This window comes from Vombatus ursinus, unplaced genomic scaffold, assembly GCF_900497805.2.
Source record: "Vombatus ursinus unplaced genomic scaffold, bare-nosed wombat genome assembly UNPS02015035.1, whole genome shotgun sequence".
NCBI lineage: Eukaryota > Metazoa > Chordata > Mammalia > Diprotodontia > Vombatidae > Vombatus > Vombatus ursinus.
Genome location: NW_020954813.1, coordinates 233,091 through 250,309, shown reverse-complemented (window position 1 = coordinate 250,309; position 17,219 = coordinate 233,091). Strand labels below are relative to the sequence as shown.

Here is a 17,219-nt window from a genome sequence, read left to right as displayed (position 1 = left end):
GTGTGGGTCCTTTTCCTGTTTGTATGATCTCTTTGGGATATAGCCCTGTGAAAGTGGTATTGCTCGGTCAGAGAGTATGCACATTTTTATAGCCCTTTGGGCATAGTTCCAAATTGCTCTCCAGAATGATTGGATCAGTTCACAACTCCACAGTGCATTAATGTTCCAGTTTTCCCATATCTTCTCCAACATTTGTCATTTTCCTGTTTTGTCACGTTATAGCATATCCTTTCTTCTTTTGAGGTCTGCATAATCTGTTCCCTGTTATTATTTCAGTTATCTACCAATCCCCAGCTCACTCACTTTACTTTTTCAGTGACTTTAGTACCTAGCTCATGGTCTTCCTCTCAACTTCATACTCTCCTCTTATTCTTGGATGTTCCAATATTCATTTCACAATACATCTGACTACATAGTTCTTCAGCCTCTTCAACCTTTAGATACTGCCTTCTCCACCAAACTTCAGTCATACGTTGGCATGCATAGACCTCACTACCTCTTGAATTTGCATTATCTCTAAAATAATGAAATTTGACATTCTGCTATCTAGCCATGCCTTCTTAGCTATGTGTCTTTTCTTGTCCTTTATATTACACTTATCTTTTTTCTACTCATTGTGACCTTCTTCCCATTTATTATCCCTTTTATCTCACTCTACATTGCCTTTACTTTTTCGAATCTAGTTTGTACCCAGTGGTTTGATGTTTTAATACTTCCTTCATTATCTGTACCACCATGTAATCCCTTGTTTCCCCCTCACTTTCTGTCATTTTCTTTTTTTTTTTCATTATTTAACTGTATTACTGTTGCACCATTTATACAATTAAATATAATTTCAATGCATCCATTGTACATTTTGTTGTTTTTTTCCTTGTTTTTTTTGTGCATTTTTTTCATTTTCCGATGAGTGGTGTGTTGGTGTCTGTGACGCAGAATGGAAGAGAAATTGGAAGTGCAGTAAATGCACATTTTTATTTTCATTTCCGCTGACCATTAAACAGAACTACAGTTGCACCCAACCACGGACATGCATTAACTCGTCACCAGAAATCTAGGTAGGCTGAGTAGAATGAGAATGTTTGTTACTCCCAAAAATATTTGGAGAGGAAGAATGGAGTATTGGCATTGAGAAAAAATGTGGACATTGGCTGAAAGTTGACGTTCATCCATGGCATTAAAAAATATCAAGATAAGAAAGATTGTAAATAAAAAAAAAACACAGAAAATACTGCTTTCATAAAGATCTGATTGCCTAGGCACAGGCCCTGTGGGCAGAATCAAATATATCACTCCTAAACCCTATTACAGAAGAAAAGAAATTTTGATTTATCAGTAGAGTGCATCTAACAGCAATTCCCAAACTCTTTTGCAGGTTAGTAATTTTGGGAGGAAAAAGAAGAAATACAGGATAAATTCTATCCATCTTTTGAATTTGTTTAGTGTACCTTCTTATCTCATGGAGTTATGCTTGTTTAGTCATGTCTAACTCTTAATGACCCCATTTTGGGAGTTTTCTTGGCAAGACCACTGGAATGGTTTGCCATTTCCTTCTCTAACTCATTTTACTGATGAGGAACCTGAGACAAACAGGGTTAAGCAACTTGATCAAGATCCAGGACTTATTTGTAAAGTTGACTGAAGGTGTATATTAGATATTTCCCCACAAAAATACTATTTGGATTCTCTCCCCCGACTTCTCCCTCCCTCCTTTGATGGGATATCCTTTTTTGGAGGCAATACATATCATTATTTCAGATTTGAAACAAGTTAGTATAGCTGGGAGAAGAGGGGAAGAGAGACAAACACACAGGTTGTTTTTAAGTGATTATTATCATTATTTTTTTTCAGTAGGTTGTCCATGTTACTCTTCCACTGTTATGATTTGATCCGAATTAGTGGTCAAAACCTCAGAAGGTTTAACCTCTTCTTCTGGGGCTGCAGGTTCCTGGGCCTTAGGTATAGAGCTTGGGGCTTCTGCTGCCGCTGGGGTCTCTTTGGAAGAAGACAGAGCTTCGCTGCTGCTAGGTTTTGAGTCTGAACCTGGAGCCACTTCACTTTTAGTTTCTTGGGTGACAGGAGCTATGGAAGCCCCAGTCTTTTTGGTGTCCCCTTCCTCTTTGCTCTTGTCATCTACTTTACTAGTTGCTGTGGCTTCTGAAGACTAGGAGACCTTTGTCTCAGTGCTAGGCACTGAAGTCTTAAAAGCATCTCTACTGGGCACTGGGGCAGAGGCAGGAGCCTGCTCCAGCTCAGTATCCTTCTGTGGCTCCACCTTTCCGTCAGGGACAGCCTCCAGTTTCTCAGGCTCTGATTTTGGAGCCTCTTCTTTGCCAGCTGCTGCATCCTTCTCTGCTTCCTTATCTTCAGTCTTGTTAGCAGTGACCTGGGAATCTTTATCATTCTTCTCTTCTTTGTTGTTTTCCTTCACATCTGTGGTCTCTGCCTCTGTCTGTCTCATCGTTCTCCTTGGCAGTTTCCTCTTCCTTGGCACCAGCTCCTTCAACCTTCTTGTCTTTATCCTTGGTTTCCTCATCGTTTACATTGTACCTCTTCTTCTTCTTTCTAAGCTTGCCTCCCATCTTTGGAGTTCTGGATTTGTTCCGTTTTCCGCCCCCTTGGTGTGTGCGATGCACCCTGGTGTCACCAAGAGAGCCTAGGGTCCACTCGGCTGGGGCTGGGTGGCACGATTTCTCTCCCAGGCTTGAGAGCGGAGACTGGAGTGAGGGAAACCTATTGGAACAATGCTGCTGCTGCTACTACTTTTGTCATTTTCATCCTGGACATCTTAACTCCTGCATAACTCTTAATATTTAGTTCATTCCTGCTCCAAGACTACTGATTATTGGTGGAGAAAAATCATAAACAGTAAATTTATTTCATACTTTAAAATTCATGTTAAGAGGTGTTTGGACCCTCATTGCTACTCAATAAACCTACCCTAATCGATTCCTCATTTTCCTCAGTGACAATTACAGCTTTTTCTTCTTACTTCTCACCACCAACTTTGCCCCACCCTTATAGCAGATGACCTAGCTGTCTATTTGACTCAGAACATTCAAGTAATACAAAGAGAATACAAAGAGAATTAACTGCCCTTGTTAATTCCTCATAACTTAGCAGCAACATTGCCTTTTCCCCCTACCTTCACTCTGGTCTCAAAAAAAATAGTAATTCTTCTCTTTGTGTTGCCACTTCCATTTTCTCTCACCTCTAGGACCTTCCTTGCATAATTAGTTCTTCTTTCATACATTTTTAACCTCCCTCCACTGGCTCCTTCATAGTCCAAAAAAATTTTTTCCATGACACATTAGATAGGCCATAAAACTACCATCCTATCCCTCTTCTCTACCATTAAACTTGAAAAATGCATTACTTTGAACCATGTTTTCAGTACCTTCTTCCTCTCTCTTCTCATCCCTTTGTAATCCATCTTCGGGTAGTCTTCTAGTGAAATTGCTGTCCCTGGGAGCTTATTTGTAACCTTAATCATCAGATCCTTAGTTGCCTTTTCCCCCTAATCCTCAATTTCTTTGATTTCCCTGAAACTTTTAATATTATTGACCACCTTTTACTGATTATCCCCCTTCTCTTACCTTAAGAATACCATAATCTCCCAGTTCTCTTACTTCTCTAACCATTCTTTGTCTGGTTTCTCATCCTCTTCTAAACCCCTTAGTGTGGTTCTTTCCCAGAGTCTGCCCTTATCTTTCTTTTCTTTCCTTATCCTCTCCATCTGTAATCCTCTTCACTCCTGTGCACATCACCCCTGTGTAGCTGTTCCTCAAATCTTTATTTCCAGTCTTGACCTCTCTTCTGAGCTTCAGACTTGTATCTCCAACTACCTATTGGACGTCACCTAATTGCTTCACTGTCACTTCAAACTCAACATGTTTGAAACCAAGTTCATTTTTTTTTCCATCCTAAACTTGTTCCTCCTCCTGACTTCATTATTGATATCTGTGACACCACCATTCACCTGATCTCCTGTGTTCATTAGGGTCTTTTTCTTATCCCTTACCCCTTCAGGTCTTGTGGATTCTATCTCTACATCTTTCATATCATTTGCTTCATCTCTAATTACATTGCTACCACTGTAGTATGGGTCCCCATTACCTGACTGGATTGTTATAATAGCTTCCACCTCTGTGTACACTCCCTCTCTTTTTTAATCTGTCCTTCATAATTGTGTCAGTTTTTCTCCTTTAGACCTGTTCATGTCACTCTTCTGATAAAACATATTCATTGGTTCTCTATAGCTTCTGATGTAAAGTTCAGGCTCTTTTGCCAGGTATTGAAAGCCCTCTATGATATAACATGCCCCTACTTCTCATAACTTTATTACCCTTCACATACTCTATATTCAGTGCTAAGTGGACATTATATATTGTCCTCTGACACTGCCCTGCCTTTGTTTGAACTGTTATCAATTCCTTCCTCATTATCAGCGGTTAAATTCCTATTTTAAATATTATTCCTCCAGTGTTGTTCCTTTCCTGATTTTCCCCCTCTTTGTCTAAATCAATCTTCCTTAATTAGACCTGACAGAACTTTTTGCATAGAACTCTCTAATGAGTATAATGTTGTAGTGTTTCAGTTATCTTTGTATCTTATCTCCCTGACCTAGACCATATCAACTGGACCTAGTTCCTGGAGGTTAGTAGTTAACTGTCTTGGGCAAATTTTTGGTCTTTTTTGGTATTAATGAAACATTCTGCGTACAGTAAATGCTTAATAATTGTATTTGTAAGGGATATAGTCCCACAGTACTCAGACTATACTTTAAATACTATTGATTTAAATTTAATAAATATTTTTGAGCCACTCCTATACATAATACACTATTTTATACTAAAGATACAAAAACAAAATGAGGCACAGATCCTAATATCGGAGAGCTTATAATCTAACAGGAGAAGGGGATAAGACATGTAACATATTACTGGATAAAGACAGAATGTGATAAAGGTAAGAAAGAGTTCCAAAGTACTATGAGCAGTTTGAGGAGACAGCTATCATATCGTGTTGAAAGGAAACTGAAGTGGAAAAGATGAAATAGATGGGGGATGTATGCAAACACTTTACATATTTTATCAGACACTGACAAACTGGAGCTCATATGTTATATGGTAACCAGATGATGAGACACTTGGAACCATGAGTTGTGGGAAATAGTTGAGTAACATGGTATTTAGCATAGAAAAGAGAAGACCCAGGGAGAGGAAGGGGAACAAGGTGATAGCAGTATTGTGGAATAAATCAGACTTATTTTGTATGGCTTCAGAGATCAGATCTCAGACCAGCTCTTGAAAAGTGTAGACTTGGTTTTGCCACTAATTATTTGACCTTGGGCAGGTTACATTCTCTGGTCCTCAGTTTGCTCTTCTATAAAACAGTGATATCAGAATAAATCTAAGGTTCCATCTAGCACTAAAGTTTTTTTAATCTATTATAGAAAGTAAAGTTTTGTCTTTCTGTAAAGGGAGTGGAGGAGGGAATAAGCATTTATATAATGCTGACTATATGCCAGGCATGGTGCTAAGTGCCCCCCACTTTTTTTTTTTAAACAAATATTAACTCATGGAACTCAAATATTAACTCCTCACAACAACCCTGGAAGGTAGGTGCTATTATATGCGTTTTAGAGTTGAGGAAACTAAGACAGACACATTAAATGACTTGCCTAGGGTGACACAACTAGGTGTCTGAGACTAGATTTGAATTCAGGACTTCCTGATTCCAGGAGTAGTAGTAAAAAAAAAAAAATCCACTGCACCACCGGCTTCACCTAGAAAAAAATTTATTATTCATGAATAGAATAGGCTGTCTTGTGAAGTATTCATTGTTAGAAAGTCTCTTTTTCTTTTCTTTTTTTTTTTTTTTTTTGGTCAGTCTGAATTCTGCCTCCCTATAACTTCCTAGCTTTGGTGAAAAACTTCCATCCATTAGTATCTTCACATTTTCAAACTGAGACTAAATAACTACTTCCCAAGGTATTTTAGGAGGGTAGAAATGGTAGGAGGGTAGGATCTGGGGTAGAAAGTTGAACTATGTGACCTTCCAATTCTATAGCTTTTCAACAAATATTTACTGACTGCTTGCTAGATGTACAGCCCTATTCGCTATGGTTCGTCCTTCTCCTTCACTTCCCATATCCAATTAGTTTCTAAGGCTTGTCAGTGCTATCTATATAATATTTATCAGTATATCCCATTTTCACACTTACCCACATCCTAAGTCTAGGCTCCTATTACCAATCACCTAGACTATTGAAATAGCTTCCTGAGAAGTCTTTTCGCTTCTATTCTCTCTTTTCTTCCAATGTATCTTTTTTATCACTTCTGTAATAGTGCTTTAACATTTGCATAGCACTTTTATAAATATTAACTCATGTTATCCCCACATTAATCCTTGAAGGTAGGTATTATTATCCCCATTTTACAGATAAGGAAACTGAGACAAATAGGTTATGTGACTTGACTATTTGAACTTGAATCCAGCCATTGAGTATGGATTTGAATTCAGATCTTCCTGACTCCAAGTCCAGCATTCTATCCACTGTGCTGCCTCACCTTGATAAAATTGTGGCCAGAAAGAGCAAAGATCATGTTTTGCATAAACTTCATATTGCCCCTAAGGCAATATGCCGTGCATTCTGTAGACACAAATGTATGAATATGTTGAATGTGTGTATATTCCTTCATAAACATGAATGGTTGTTGTAAAAGTGAGAAACATTAGTCTCTGCCCTCAAGGAGCTTATAGTCCAATGGGACAAGACATAAATAACTGTAAAAAAATTTGAATGTGATAATTACATAGGAGTCATCCAGCAGAAAGGAATGAGAAATTCAAGAGGGGTCATTTTTCTCTGAGGCTGTCAGAAATGGCATTATGGAAGAAGTAGCTCATGACTTGAGCCTGCAGACAGGGAAAAGGCTTTGGCTCTCAAATTGATCAAATCCCTCCTGGTCACTGCCTTCTGTGACGCTGGGCAAGTCTGTTGATGTCCTTCACCTGTTTATTCATCTGTAAAATAAGGGTTTGGGGCAAGAAGGCTTCTGGGGTCCTTCCAACTCTAGATCAGTGATTTTGTGAGTCCATTGCAGGGATGGAGGTAGGAAAAGACCGAACAAAGTCTCCAAACAGCTGCTGTGTCAGTTTGACTGGGAAGCAGCTTGTATGGAGGGTGAGTGTTGTGAAGAGACCCAGGGAAGGCTGGGGATGCTGATACATGCAAGGAAGCTACACTGTTCTGCCGGGCTGTACAAAGCCAGACAAGAGCAGAGCAGGGAATTGTAGAGGCAGGTTTGGGCTTGTTCAAAATAGGAATTGCCCACAGTTAAGAGCTGGCAGAGCAGGTGCATCTGTCTCCAGTGGATGACCCTTGTCGTTGGGCAGCACAATAAGCAGTCTTCTTTGAAGCTGAAAATGTTGTTACTCAACCATACCAAGATATTTTAAAAAAAGCTCTACTACCCACCAGACCCAATAAAGGATAAACAGCATAACTATTTCCTCAAGCTAGTAGCTCTTCTAGCTGCTGCTTATGAACACTCACTTTTAAGGTTGCATTGTTTTTAAAAATTAATATTGTAAGTTGTGAATGTTAGGTGGAAAGTAGGGATACTCTTCCATTGGAATATTCTCACTTCATAAAAGAAATTTCTAACTCTGCAGTGTTTAATGAAGACCTCAAAGCCCCTTAAATTTTTTTTCCTAAATGAAAGCAGGTGTTGAACATTATCATGTTCTGATACATCGAAATTACTAAAATATTTAATAAGCTACCAGACTTGAAGTAGTCACCAGATGTTTTTTTGTTTCCCTAGGATGACTTCTACATAATCAGCTGAGCATTTGCAGTGGAAATGATTTGAATTTGCCAGTGTCATTCTCCACCCCCATGAAAAAAAAAAAGAAACACACACAAACACACAAGATGTTCAGTTTATTTTAAATTAAACCGATTTTATATTTTCAGTAAAAATGCATCAGAATTTTACTTAGGACTTTCATTTCCTTATAATCCTTTTCCTATACAGTAAAGTGAGGGGATTGGACTGAATGCTTTCCAAACTCCCTTCCAGCTCTATGGTCTGTGGTCCCTCAACCAAAATGTAGCATGAAGCTTAAGCAGTTCTCTGGGTAATTAGGCTGTCAAAAACCACTCTGTGCATTTCTTAGTAACTTTAAGAAACATACTTCCCAAAATCTCCTACCTCCCCACAAATCCAGCTCTCTGTCCACTGTGCCTCCTAGCTGTCTCTATTGTCTCTACACTCATCATTCCCAGATCTGTATCTCTAGCCTTCGTCTCTCTCATGAATTCCAGTCCGCTATCAGCTGCCTATTGAATACTCACTAGGTGTCCCACAAGTGCCTCAGACCCACACATCTAAAACTCATATTTTGCCCCACTGCCCTTCTCAATTTTACCTCTCTGTAGGATACTACTGTCCTTTGAATCAGGGGGTTTGCAACCTCTGACCTCATCAGTGGACAAGTTTTGTGGATTCTCTCTCCACAGCACCTCTTGAATAGATTTGCTTCTCTCCACCACATAGCCACAATCCTCGTTTAGGCCCTCATCAACTATTGCCTGTAATAGCCTCCCAGTCGGTCTCCTTGCCTCAGTAAACCCTGCTGAATTCTCCTTAGTTCTGGGATCAAGTAGAAACTCTTCTGTTTGCCATTTAAGGCTTTTAACAGATTATCCCCAACCTACTTTTCCACCTGTCTTATACATTACACCTCTTCATATGTTCTTTAGTCTTTCCTCACACACAGTCTCCCGTCTCTATTCCTTTGCACAGGCTGCCCCTCACACCTGGAATGACGCGCTTCTTCCTCCCTCATTTCTGCCTCTTAGAATCCTTAGTTTCTACATTAGGCCCTTCGTCATTTCTCCCAACTCCTAGTACTTTCCTAAAAATATTGCTTTGTGTTTATTTTGTCTACTGCAGGATCTCTTCTCCAATAATGTAAGCTTCTTGAGAGAAGGGACTTGTTCATTTCTTGTCTTTCTGTCCCTAGTGCCTGGCACCAAGTAGACTCTTAATCAGTGCCTTGGATAGATTTGTAATGGGCTATTCAGGCAAATGCTGGCGTATGTCTTCTGAGGGTTCTCATTTTTACTCAGTTTACTCCAAAGTATTAAATGGCTTCTGTGTCCAAATTTCTCTTCTGGGTGCTGTGAATACAAAGAAAAGTCTCTACCCTGTAAGAACATACAAGGAAACGAATTCAAATAAACATGCACTAAGTACAAAGCAGAGTATCCAAACAAAATGATAGAAGAACATCTGAAGAAGGATAGAGAAAGAGGGTGGAAAGGTGTCTCCTTCATGGAGGTAGTAATGAAAGTGGATATTTTGAAAAGGCAAACTTTTTAACAGGGAGTTTAGTTCATTTTGGGGGAGACAGTATGAGATATAGGGAAAAGCAGAATAAAATATGTGAAGGGGGTGCCTAGAGTAAGGTGGGAAATATAATTTAAGACAATTAATAGAGAGGCTTTGGATGCCAGAATAAAGTTTTAAAGTTTATTCAGTATGACATAAGGAACTACTGAAAATTTTTGAATGAAAGAATCCCATGCAATCAGAAGATTATACAGACACTGATATGGAGAGTGCTAAGAATAAAGACAAGAGAGCCTAGTTAAGAGGTTATGACAAGAGATAAAAGCCTTAAATAAAATAGTGACAGTGAGTGACAAAGTTACAGACTTAAGGTATCAGAGCAAAGAATTAATGCATCTTTGTCAGCTGATTGAATAGGAGGGACAAAGAAAGTCAAGCCAAGAGCAGAGTTTTGTGTTAGTTTTGGTGATGATAATAGAAACAAAGTTAGCAGGAGGGAAAGGTTTTGGGGAAAAGATAATTTGTACATAGTAGGAGTTTAATAAAAGATAGCTTATTTGAATGTATGTCACTGAGGTGTAGTGGGATATGCAGGTAAAGATATAAATCCCACATGTCCGCTTCCTTCATTTCATTGAATTATCAGTGGCCTCCACTTTAATGTTGTTATTAAGAAAGATGACAATTGATTCATAAAAATCCTTGTTTTAAACACTCATTTTTGTTATAACTTTTTTTTTGCATTTCCATTGCAGATTGAGGTTCTTATCTAATATACATGTTCATATTAACAGGTACTTTGGAAGTTCGGCTCATGGGCTGCCAAGATATACTAGAGAATGTCCCTGGACGTTCAAAAGCAACATCGGTTACACTACCTGGCTGGAGTCCAAGTGAAACAAGATCATCCTTCATGAGCAGAACAAGCAAAAGTAAAAGTGGGAGTAGTCGAAACCTGCTAAAAACAGATGACTTGTCCAGTTCAGTAACTAATTTTCTTAATTTCCTAAAAATTAAAAAGGCATGAACAAGGAGCTTAATTGAGGGAATAGAAAGAAGTGGGCATATTCAAAGGCTCTGCAAGAAAAAAAAATTAAAAGTATAAAAGTGGCTTGTATGCTGATTATAAAAAAATGTAAGCCATATTAAAACCTGCCTGTTCAAAATCTGGCAGCTAGGTCTCAAACATTAATTTCCTGCTCTGTTACCCTCTTACTAATATCAGAAGAAGAATGACACATAACAGAGTTTAGGATTTCCTGGTAGGAGCAATTGGCAGAAATGATTGCTGCTGCACAGGAGGGACGTGAGAGCAGGGAAGAAGGAATTGGTGAAGTTGCCTTGATTTCTCAATGCACAAAACAGCACAATTCAACACAAATTTTAATTTTAAAAATTGACTTTATGTGTGTAACATGTTCTGGTAAAACTTTTTTTCAAAACTGCTTCAGAGGTAAGAACCAAAAAGTATGGTATGCTCATAAGGCAATGTGTTCAGCACCTTTTCCAGACTCTTCCTGGTGCATCCTGAGCATTAAGATCCTAAATAGGATTATTCAGTCACTTAGGGCCCTGTTAAACAGTCCCCTTGCCTCTTTATGACTGATCAACCGTCGTCTTTTAGTTAACTTGTGTAGAATTACTCTGTTAAGTAAGCACTTGCAATTTTTTTTGTGTGTTGATTTATAATAAGCCAATTTCCCGTGAAAAACAGAATGCATGACCAGAACGGAGTCAAGATGGTGATTGTAGTATTATAGTATTGAACTAAAAATATAAAACTGCCCTCTCTTGGTAAATATGTTTAGTGGATGGAGGACATTTTAAAGGCAGTTGTTAAATTTCACTTTCATTTGAAAAATAATGGGAAGTAGATAGCCATTGGAGCAAGGAAAAAGATCTCAAAGTCAAAGTGATGAGACTGAGAATGTGAGTAGGCTGGAATTTGGGAGACAAAAAGGTTTCCAAGCATAATATTGTCAGAACTTGGACCGGGGCTTTGGCAATGGGGATTCAGTAGAATGAGCAGCTTCAATTGATATTTTCAGTGGAAAAGGAAAGACTATGAAAAGGGAAGGGATTAAATAACTACATCAAAAGTGTTAGTTTTTCTCTTGGAAGATAAACACTAAGTGTGACTTTAGAGCCGGCATTATTAACTGTTTATGTGTGTCAGGGATTCCTTTAGCAGTTTGGTAAAACCTGTGAACCCTTTCTCAGAATGATATTTTTAAATGCATGAAATAAAATACATAGGACTACTAAGGAAATCGATTATATTGAAACGCAATTACAGTTTTTTAAAAAAACAGATTCACAAGCCCCAACATGTTTTAATGCGTCAGATATTGTTTCAAATTGAAATTTTTAGTCATGTAAGCTACTGTGAATTTATATGAATGTGACTCTTAAATAGTTTCCTGTAACTTATAAGATGCTCTTAATTTGGAATAAAAAGATAGAACCCTGGCTAGCAGCAGGGTTCACTGCTGGATTAGCCCATTATGTTGGAAGAATGGGCAAGGATAAGCACTGTGAGCTATTAAAGGCAGTGATAGCCATAAGATGGGCCAAAGAAACTCTTTAAGGACATATTAAAACACAGCTTTTAACCATTTGGACTTAAGGAGAAGAAAGATTTCCCATCACAGTCAATAGCATCTAGAAGAGGGTCATTTGTGGTAGTTTCTTGAGGTTGAGGGGGCCAGGGGAAGTCTAGGCAGATTCTCTTTTGGCAGATGTGATGGCTTCTCACATTAATAGCTGCAGATATAAATCAAAAGGTGATTTTTACTTGCGCATTTTAAAGAAAAAACCTACTGGAACATATCATTGTATGTTACATGAAAACATTTGTGGTTAGTGGATACAAAGGACAAATTTCTATCTTTGTGTCTCAGTGTGCTCTCCACGACTTTTCCTGAACTGAAACATCTCTTTCTTCAATGATGCTGCTTCCTTTACCACTTTCTCTTTGTTTTTAGCAGATGTTCATATGTTTCAATGTTAGCAAAACACTTTACATTCTTATTAATTCCTCACAACAGCCTCATGAGGTAGGTGAAAGATTAGCCTCATTTTACAAGTGAGGAAATTGGTTCAAAGAGGTTATGCAACTCACCCAGTGTCACAGCTAGTGAATGTCAGAGGTGAGGTTCAAATCTGGGTTTCCCCCAAATAGAATGTAAGCTCCTTGAAAGCAGGAACTGTTTTTTGTTTGTTTCCAGCACATAGCATTTTAACTGACATGTAGTGGAGACTTAATGACTGCATGTTGAATTTGTCTCTGTCTATAACTTTTCCTGGATTTTCTTGTTTCCTAATTGTTGTCATTCACCAACATTCTGTACCCCTGCCCACTTTTCTCTGTATGTATGTATATTCTCTTGTCAGTCTCAACTATTCCTAAGGCTCCAATCAATAAGTAAGTTTATTCACTCTGTCTCTAACATCAATTTCTCTACTGAGCTGTAGGACCCATTTTCCAACTCCGTCTAAGATTATATGCTTCTCGCATGTATCTGAAAATCAAAATGCCCCAAACTAAGCTCAGTGGCATTCTTCCAAAACCCACTTCTGTCGTGAATTTAAACTATTTCTTCTATTGACAATTACTATTTTCTGTCAACTCTGCTAAATAACTCTGGGGTCTCCTTCGTACATTGCACATTGTAGGCTCTCTATAAATGTTATGTATGTGTTATTCCTGCCTCTTTCTTACCTCCCATATTCTGTCTGTCACTAAGTCATATTATTTCTACTTCTTCAATATCTGCTTCTCTCCATTATCATCACCACTGTTCTATCTCAGGTACTAATTTCCTCTTGTGTGAACTTTTTATAATAACTAGCCTTCTTGCCTCTAGTGTTATTCTCTCTCCATATACATACATACATACACACCTGCACACATAGTTGTCAGATTTATCTTCCCCTCAAAAACCATCATCTTTTTTCTCAAAAAATTATATTCCAGCCAAACTGGAATAATTCCTTTTCACAAACATGGGGCATGCTTTCCCACTTCAGTACCTTTGATCCTTCTACCTCGAGTGACTTTTCCCAAAAGTCACTTGTACAATTCCTGCTTTATCAAGGTCCAGTTCAAATGCCATTGCTTTTCTGAAGTCTGCCCTAACACCCCTATCACCACCACCACCAGTTTCCCTCCTCTAAATCCCTATAATACTTTCTGTATCTCTTCATTGTTCTTTGATAGTATATCTTATATTGTAATTAATTCTCTACACTTATAATAATTAAAATTACTATAGGACTTTAAGGTTTACAAAATTATTTACTCACAGTAATCCTGTAACTTGGGTGGTACAAATATTATCCTCATTTTTAAAAGCTGGAAACTAAGACTCAAAGGGGTCCAGTGACTTCCTCATGGTTACAATTATTCAGTGTTCTTACATTTCCCTCACTGATCTCCATGAAGGCAGAGACACTATTCTCATGTCTATGCAGTTCCATGCACATAGTATCCACCATTCAGTACTTAAAGAAGCCTAAATATATCCATTTTGCGACTTTCACTTATTGCTTCTGGTTCTGTCCTTGGGGCCCTAACAGAATAAGGGAATCCTTCTTTTAAATAATTGAAGAATAAAATCACATCCCTTCATAGTCTTCTCTTCTCCAAGCTAAACATCTCAAATTCTGTCAGCTAGTCCTTATCTAATCTATTCTCAAGACCTTTACCATCCTAGATGTTCTCTGGTTTATCAGGATCCTTCTTCAACTCTTACTCCTGGAAAGGGAACCTAGCTTTCCAGGTGATGTAGGACTGGGGAAGAGTCCAATGGCACTGTCACCTCCTGTTTCCCGGAAGCCGTGCCTCTGATTTTGATTCCACATCATATCTCTGACTCAGCCTGAGTTCTCAATCCACCAGAAGTCCCCAGACTGAGAGGCAGCATGCCCTAATTAGAAGAGCACCAGCTGGAGCCCAGAGGGTGTGGATAAAGTCTTGCCTCAGACATAAAGGATCTTCATGACCTTGGGCAAGTCTCTGAATCTCCCTGGGCCTTAGTTTTCTCATTTGTAAAATGGCCTGGTAGGTCTCTTGCAGCTCTACGTCTATGATCTGTATTATCTTTTTCAGAATCATTACTGTGTGATCACGCCTCCCTCACAATGTACTTTTGAAGTTCATTTTTTTTTTTAGCCCAAATATAGGCTCCGTGTAAATGTAGGCATTTGTCCCTTTTGAATTTCATCTTAGTAGATTCAGCCTAATGCTACAGTCTGTGAAGATCCTTTTGGATCCTGACTGTATGACCCAGTGTGCTAGCTGTCCCTCCAAGCTCTGCAGTGTCTTCAGATTTCATGAGCTTACCATCTGTGCCTTTATTCAAGTTATTGATGGAACACTAAATAACACAGGGCCAAACACAGATTCCTGGAATACTCCACTGGAGGCTTCCTGCCACGTTGACATCAAGTCATTAATAACGACACTTTGAAGCCAGCCATCCAGCGAGTTTGGAACCAGTAAAATTGTATTCTTGTCTAATCCATAGCTCCATCTTTGCAAAGTATTATGAGAAACTTTGCCAAAAGCTTTGCTGAAATCTTGGTAAACTATATCTACAACTTTCTCCTTATCTGTTGAGTAATACTATGAAAAATATGGGTTTAGTCTGCCGTGTTCTAATGTTTGCCTATGCTGGCTCTTTATAATCATCATTTCCCTTTCTATATGTTCAGTAATCATTGCTTTAATGATCTGCTCTAGAATTTTCGCAGAAAGTAAAATCAAAACCCATTAGCCTATAATTTGCAGGTTCTGTTCTTATCCCTTTTTTCAAATTTGGGACAGCGTTTGCCTTTCTTCAGTCCAGTGGGACTTGTCCTGTTTTCCATCATTTTTCAAATAATTACAGTGATATTACAGTGATAACAATCACCAAAGATCTGGGTTTTACTCCTGGCTACATACTTCCTCCCTATTTGAGCTCAGGAAAGTTCACTTCATTACCTCTCTCTATGAACCATGGTATTCTGATCTGAAAAATGAAATAGAGGGATTAGATGATCTCTAAATCCCTTCCAGTTCTAAATATTGTGATCCTACAGTACATTTCACCAAGCATTCAATACCTGCTATATGGAAAACACTACTAGATCCTGAAGAGGAAAAGATGAAAAACAGCATAGCCTACATTCTTGAAGTGGTTGGTGAAACATATATGCAAGTAATTATTATAAAAATTTTAAATTCAGTACATAAAATTTAGTATGATGATAGAAAACTTGAGGAAGGAAAGATTAGTTCTAACTAGACATCCAAGATAGCCTCCCAGAAGAGGTGGTGTTATCTAAACTAGACTTGAAGGAACAAGAAGAATTCTTGACAGTGAACGTGTTTTCATATTTATTATTTGGAATGAGTGAATATTTTAAAATGTGCTCTTTAAGATTTGAAGTTCCAATTAACCTTGCTTGTAAAAATAGTATTTTCAAAGAGCTGTAATAGTTTTGTATCTGCGGAATAGTGCTGCTTTACTGCTGGAATCAATCATTTTATCTTTTTAAACTGAGTTTTTGAAATTTACTTACAGATGACATCTGTGCAGTTTTGAAGCTGGACAATACCGTGGTTGGTCAAACTAGCTGGAAACCCATTTCTAATCAATCTTGGGACCAGAAGTTTACACTGGAACTAGATAGGGTAAGATGATAGGATTTTTACTGTCACATCTATTAACTGTATCTTTGTATTCTTTTTTATATATAGGTTCTGTTCCTAAGTCTTATAGTTATTAAACTTTGAGAATTTTGGTTTTCAGTCTACCCCCTGAAAGTTCATATCTGGTAAATTAGGCATAAATCTACCTTAAGATATAAGAGATTACCAATTTAGTTGCTGCTTTAGTATTAGCTAATTGCTTAACATTTTGCTGTAATGTAATTTGTATTAAATCGAGTGATTGCCAAGCGGCATCCAATAGCTAAATAAATAATTTACTGTCCATTTACAAAGATGAAGCTACTGATCATCTGTAGGATGTATACTTTGAGTTTGTCTTTTAGTCAGTTATGGATTTGAAGTTTATCCACCACACTTTATCATATGGTTCCCCATTCTACTTAGTGGTATACATATATAAGGGGGAAGTCTATGGCCGTGGAATAATAACAAAACTAACTGACCTACCCAGGAATCTGACTCATGGTTTTGATCACAATAGAATTATTTCTATTAAATTACTCCAACAAAATCTTTTCTTTCTCTGTCTCTTTGATACTCAAGCTAAGAGTTTTGAATAAAATTGCTTAGGTGAGGTTGCATATTGCCTTATTGTTTAGTAATTTTAGTGATACTGTTAGGTCATATTTCATTCAGGCTTAAAGATCACAACATCTTGCAAACACCATAGCCAACCCTCCTGACCAAAGGAAGTTGGTGGGTTTTTTTCTGCTATTATAAATTGTAAGCTACCTGTTAAAGTTTCACATTTATGTACACATTTTCTTCTCTCTTGCTTAATCTGTCACATTTCTTTCATCTTCCATTTTGCTCTCCTTCCCCATACATATAAGACTCGAAGGTGTTGGGGGATTTTTAAGCTTTGAAATGTGTACCATTGCTGTCAGCAAAGGTGTCTCTAAGCAGAACTGTTTTGCCCCTACCAGGAGAGATCAAATTAAATTTAAAAGTGGCTCTCTTTTTGCCACTGGCTGATGTAGAGGAAAAGAACACACTAGGTGTCCTATAAGTTAGTTAAGTTAAGATTTACCCATCTCTGACACATTCACGTGTATCTGTACTGAGAATGTTGATCTTTTTGCACCCTACAGTATGCGTCCATACTTGAGCTTAGGGATTCAGTAAGTGCCTGTTGTCTG

General features: G+C 38.0%; 1 protein-coding gene and 1 pseudogene across 3 annotated transcripts in view; one reads left to right on the top strand and one right to left on the bottom strand.

Moving 5' to 3' along the window:
• LOC114031066 (serine/threonine-protein kinase N2) overlaps nucleotides 1–17,219 on the top strand; it is a 170,512-nt gene that overhangs the window by 96,472 nt on the left and 56,821 nt on the right. For all 3 annotated transcript variants that reach the window (XM_027846085.1, XM_027846083.1, XM_027846084.1), the window contains exons 7-8: nucleotides 10,157–10,342; nucleotides 15,932–16,041. In XM_027846085.1, coding sequence (XP_027701886.1) covers nucleotides 10,157–10,342; nucleotides 15,932–16,041 — 296 coding nt within the window. The remainder of the gene's footprint in view (nucleotides 1–10,156; nucleotides 10,343–15,931; nucleotides 16,042–17,219) is intronic.
• LOC114031068 lies at nucleotides 1,862–2,579 on the bottom strand (annotated as a pseudogene).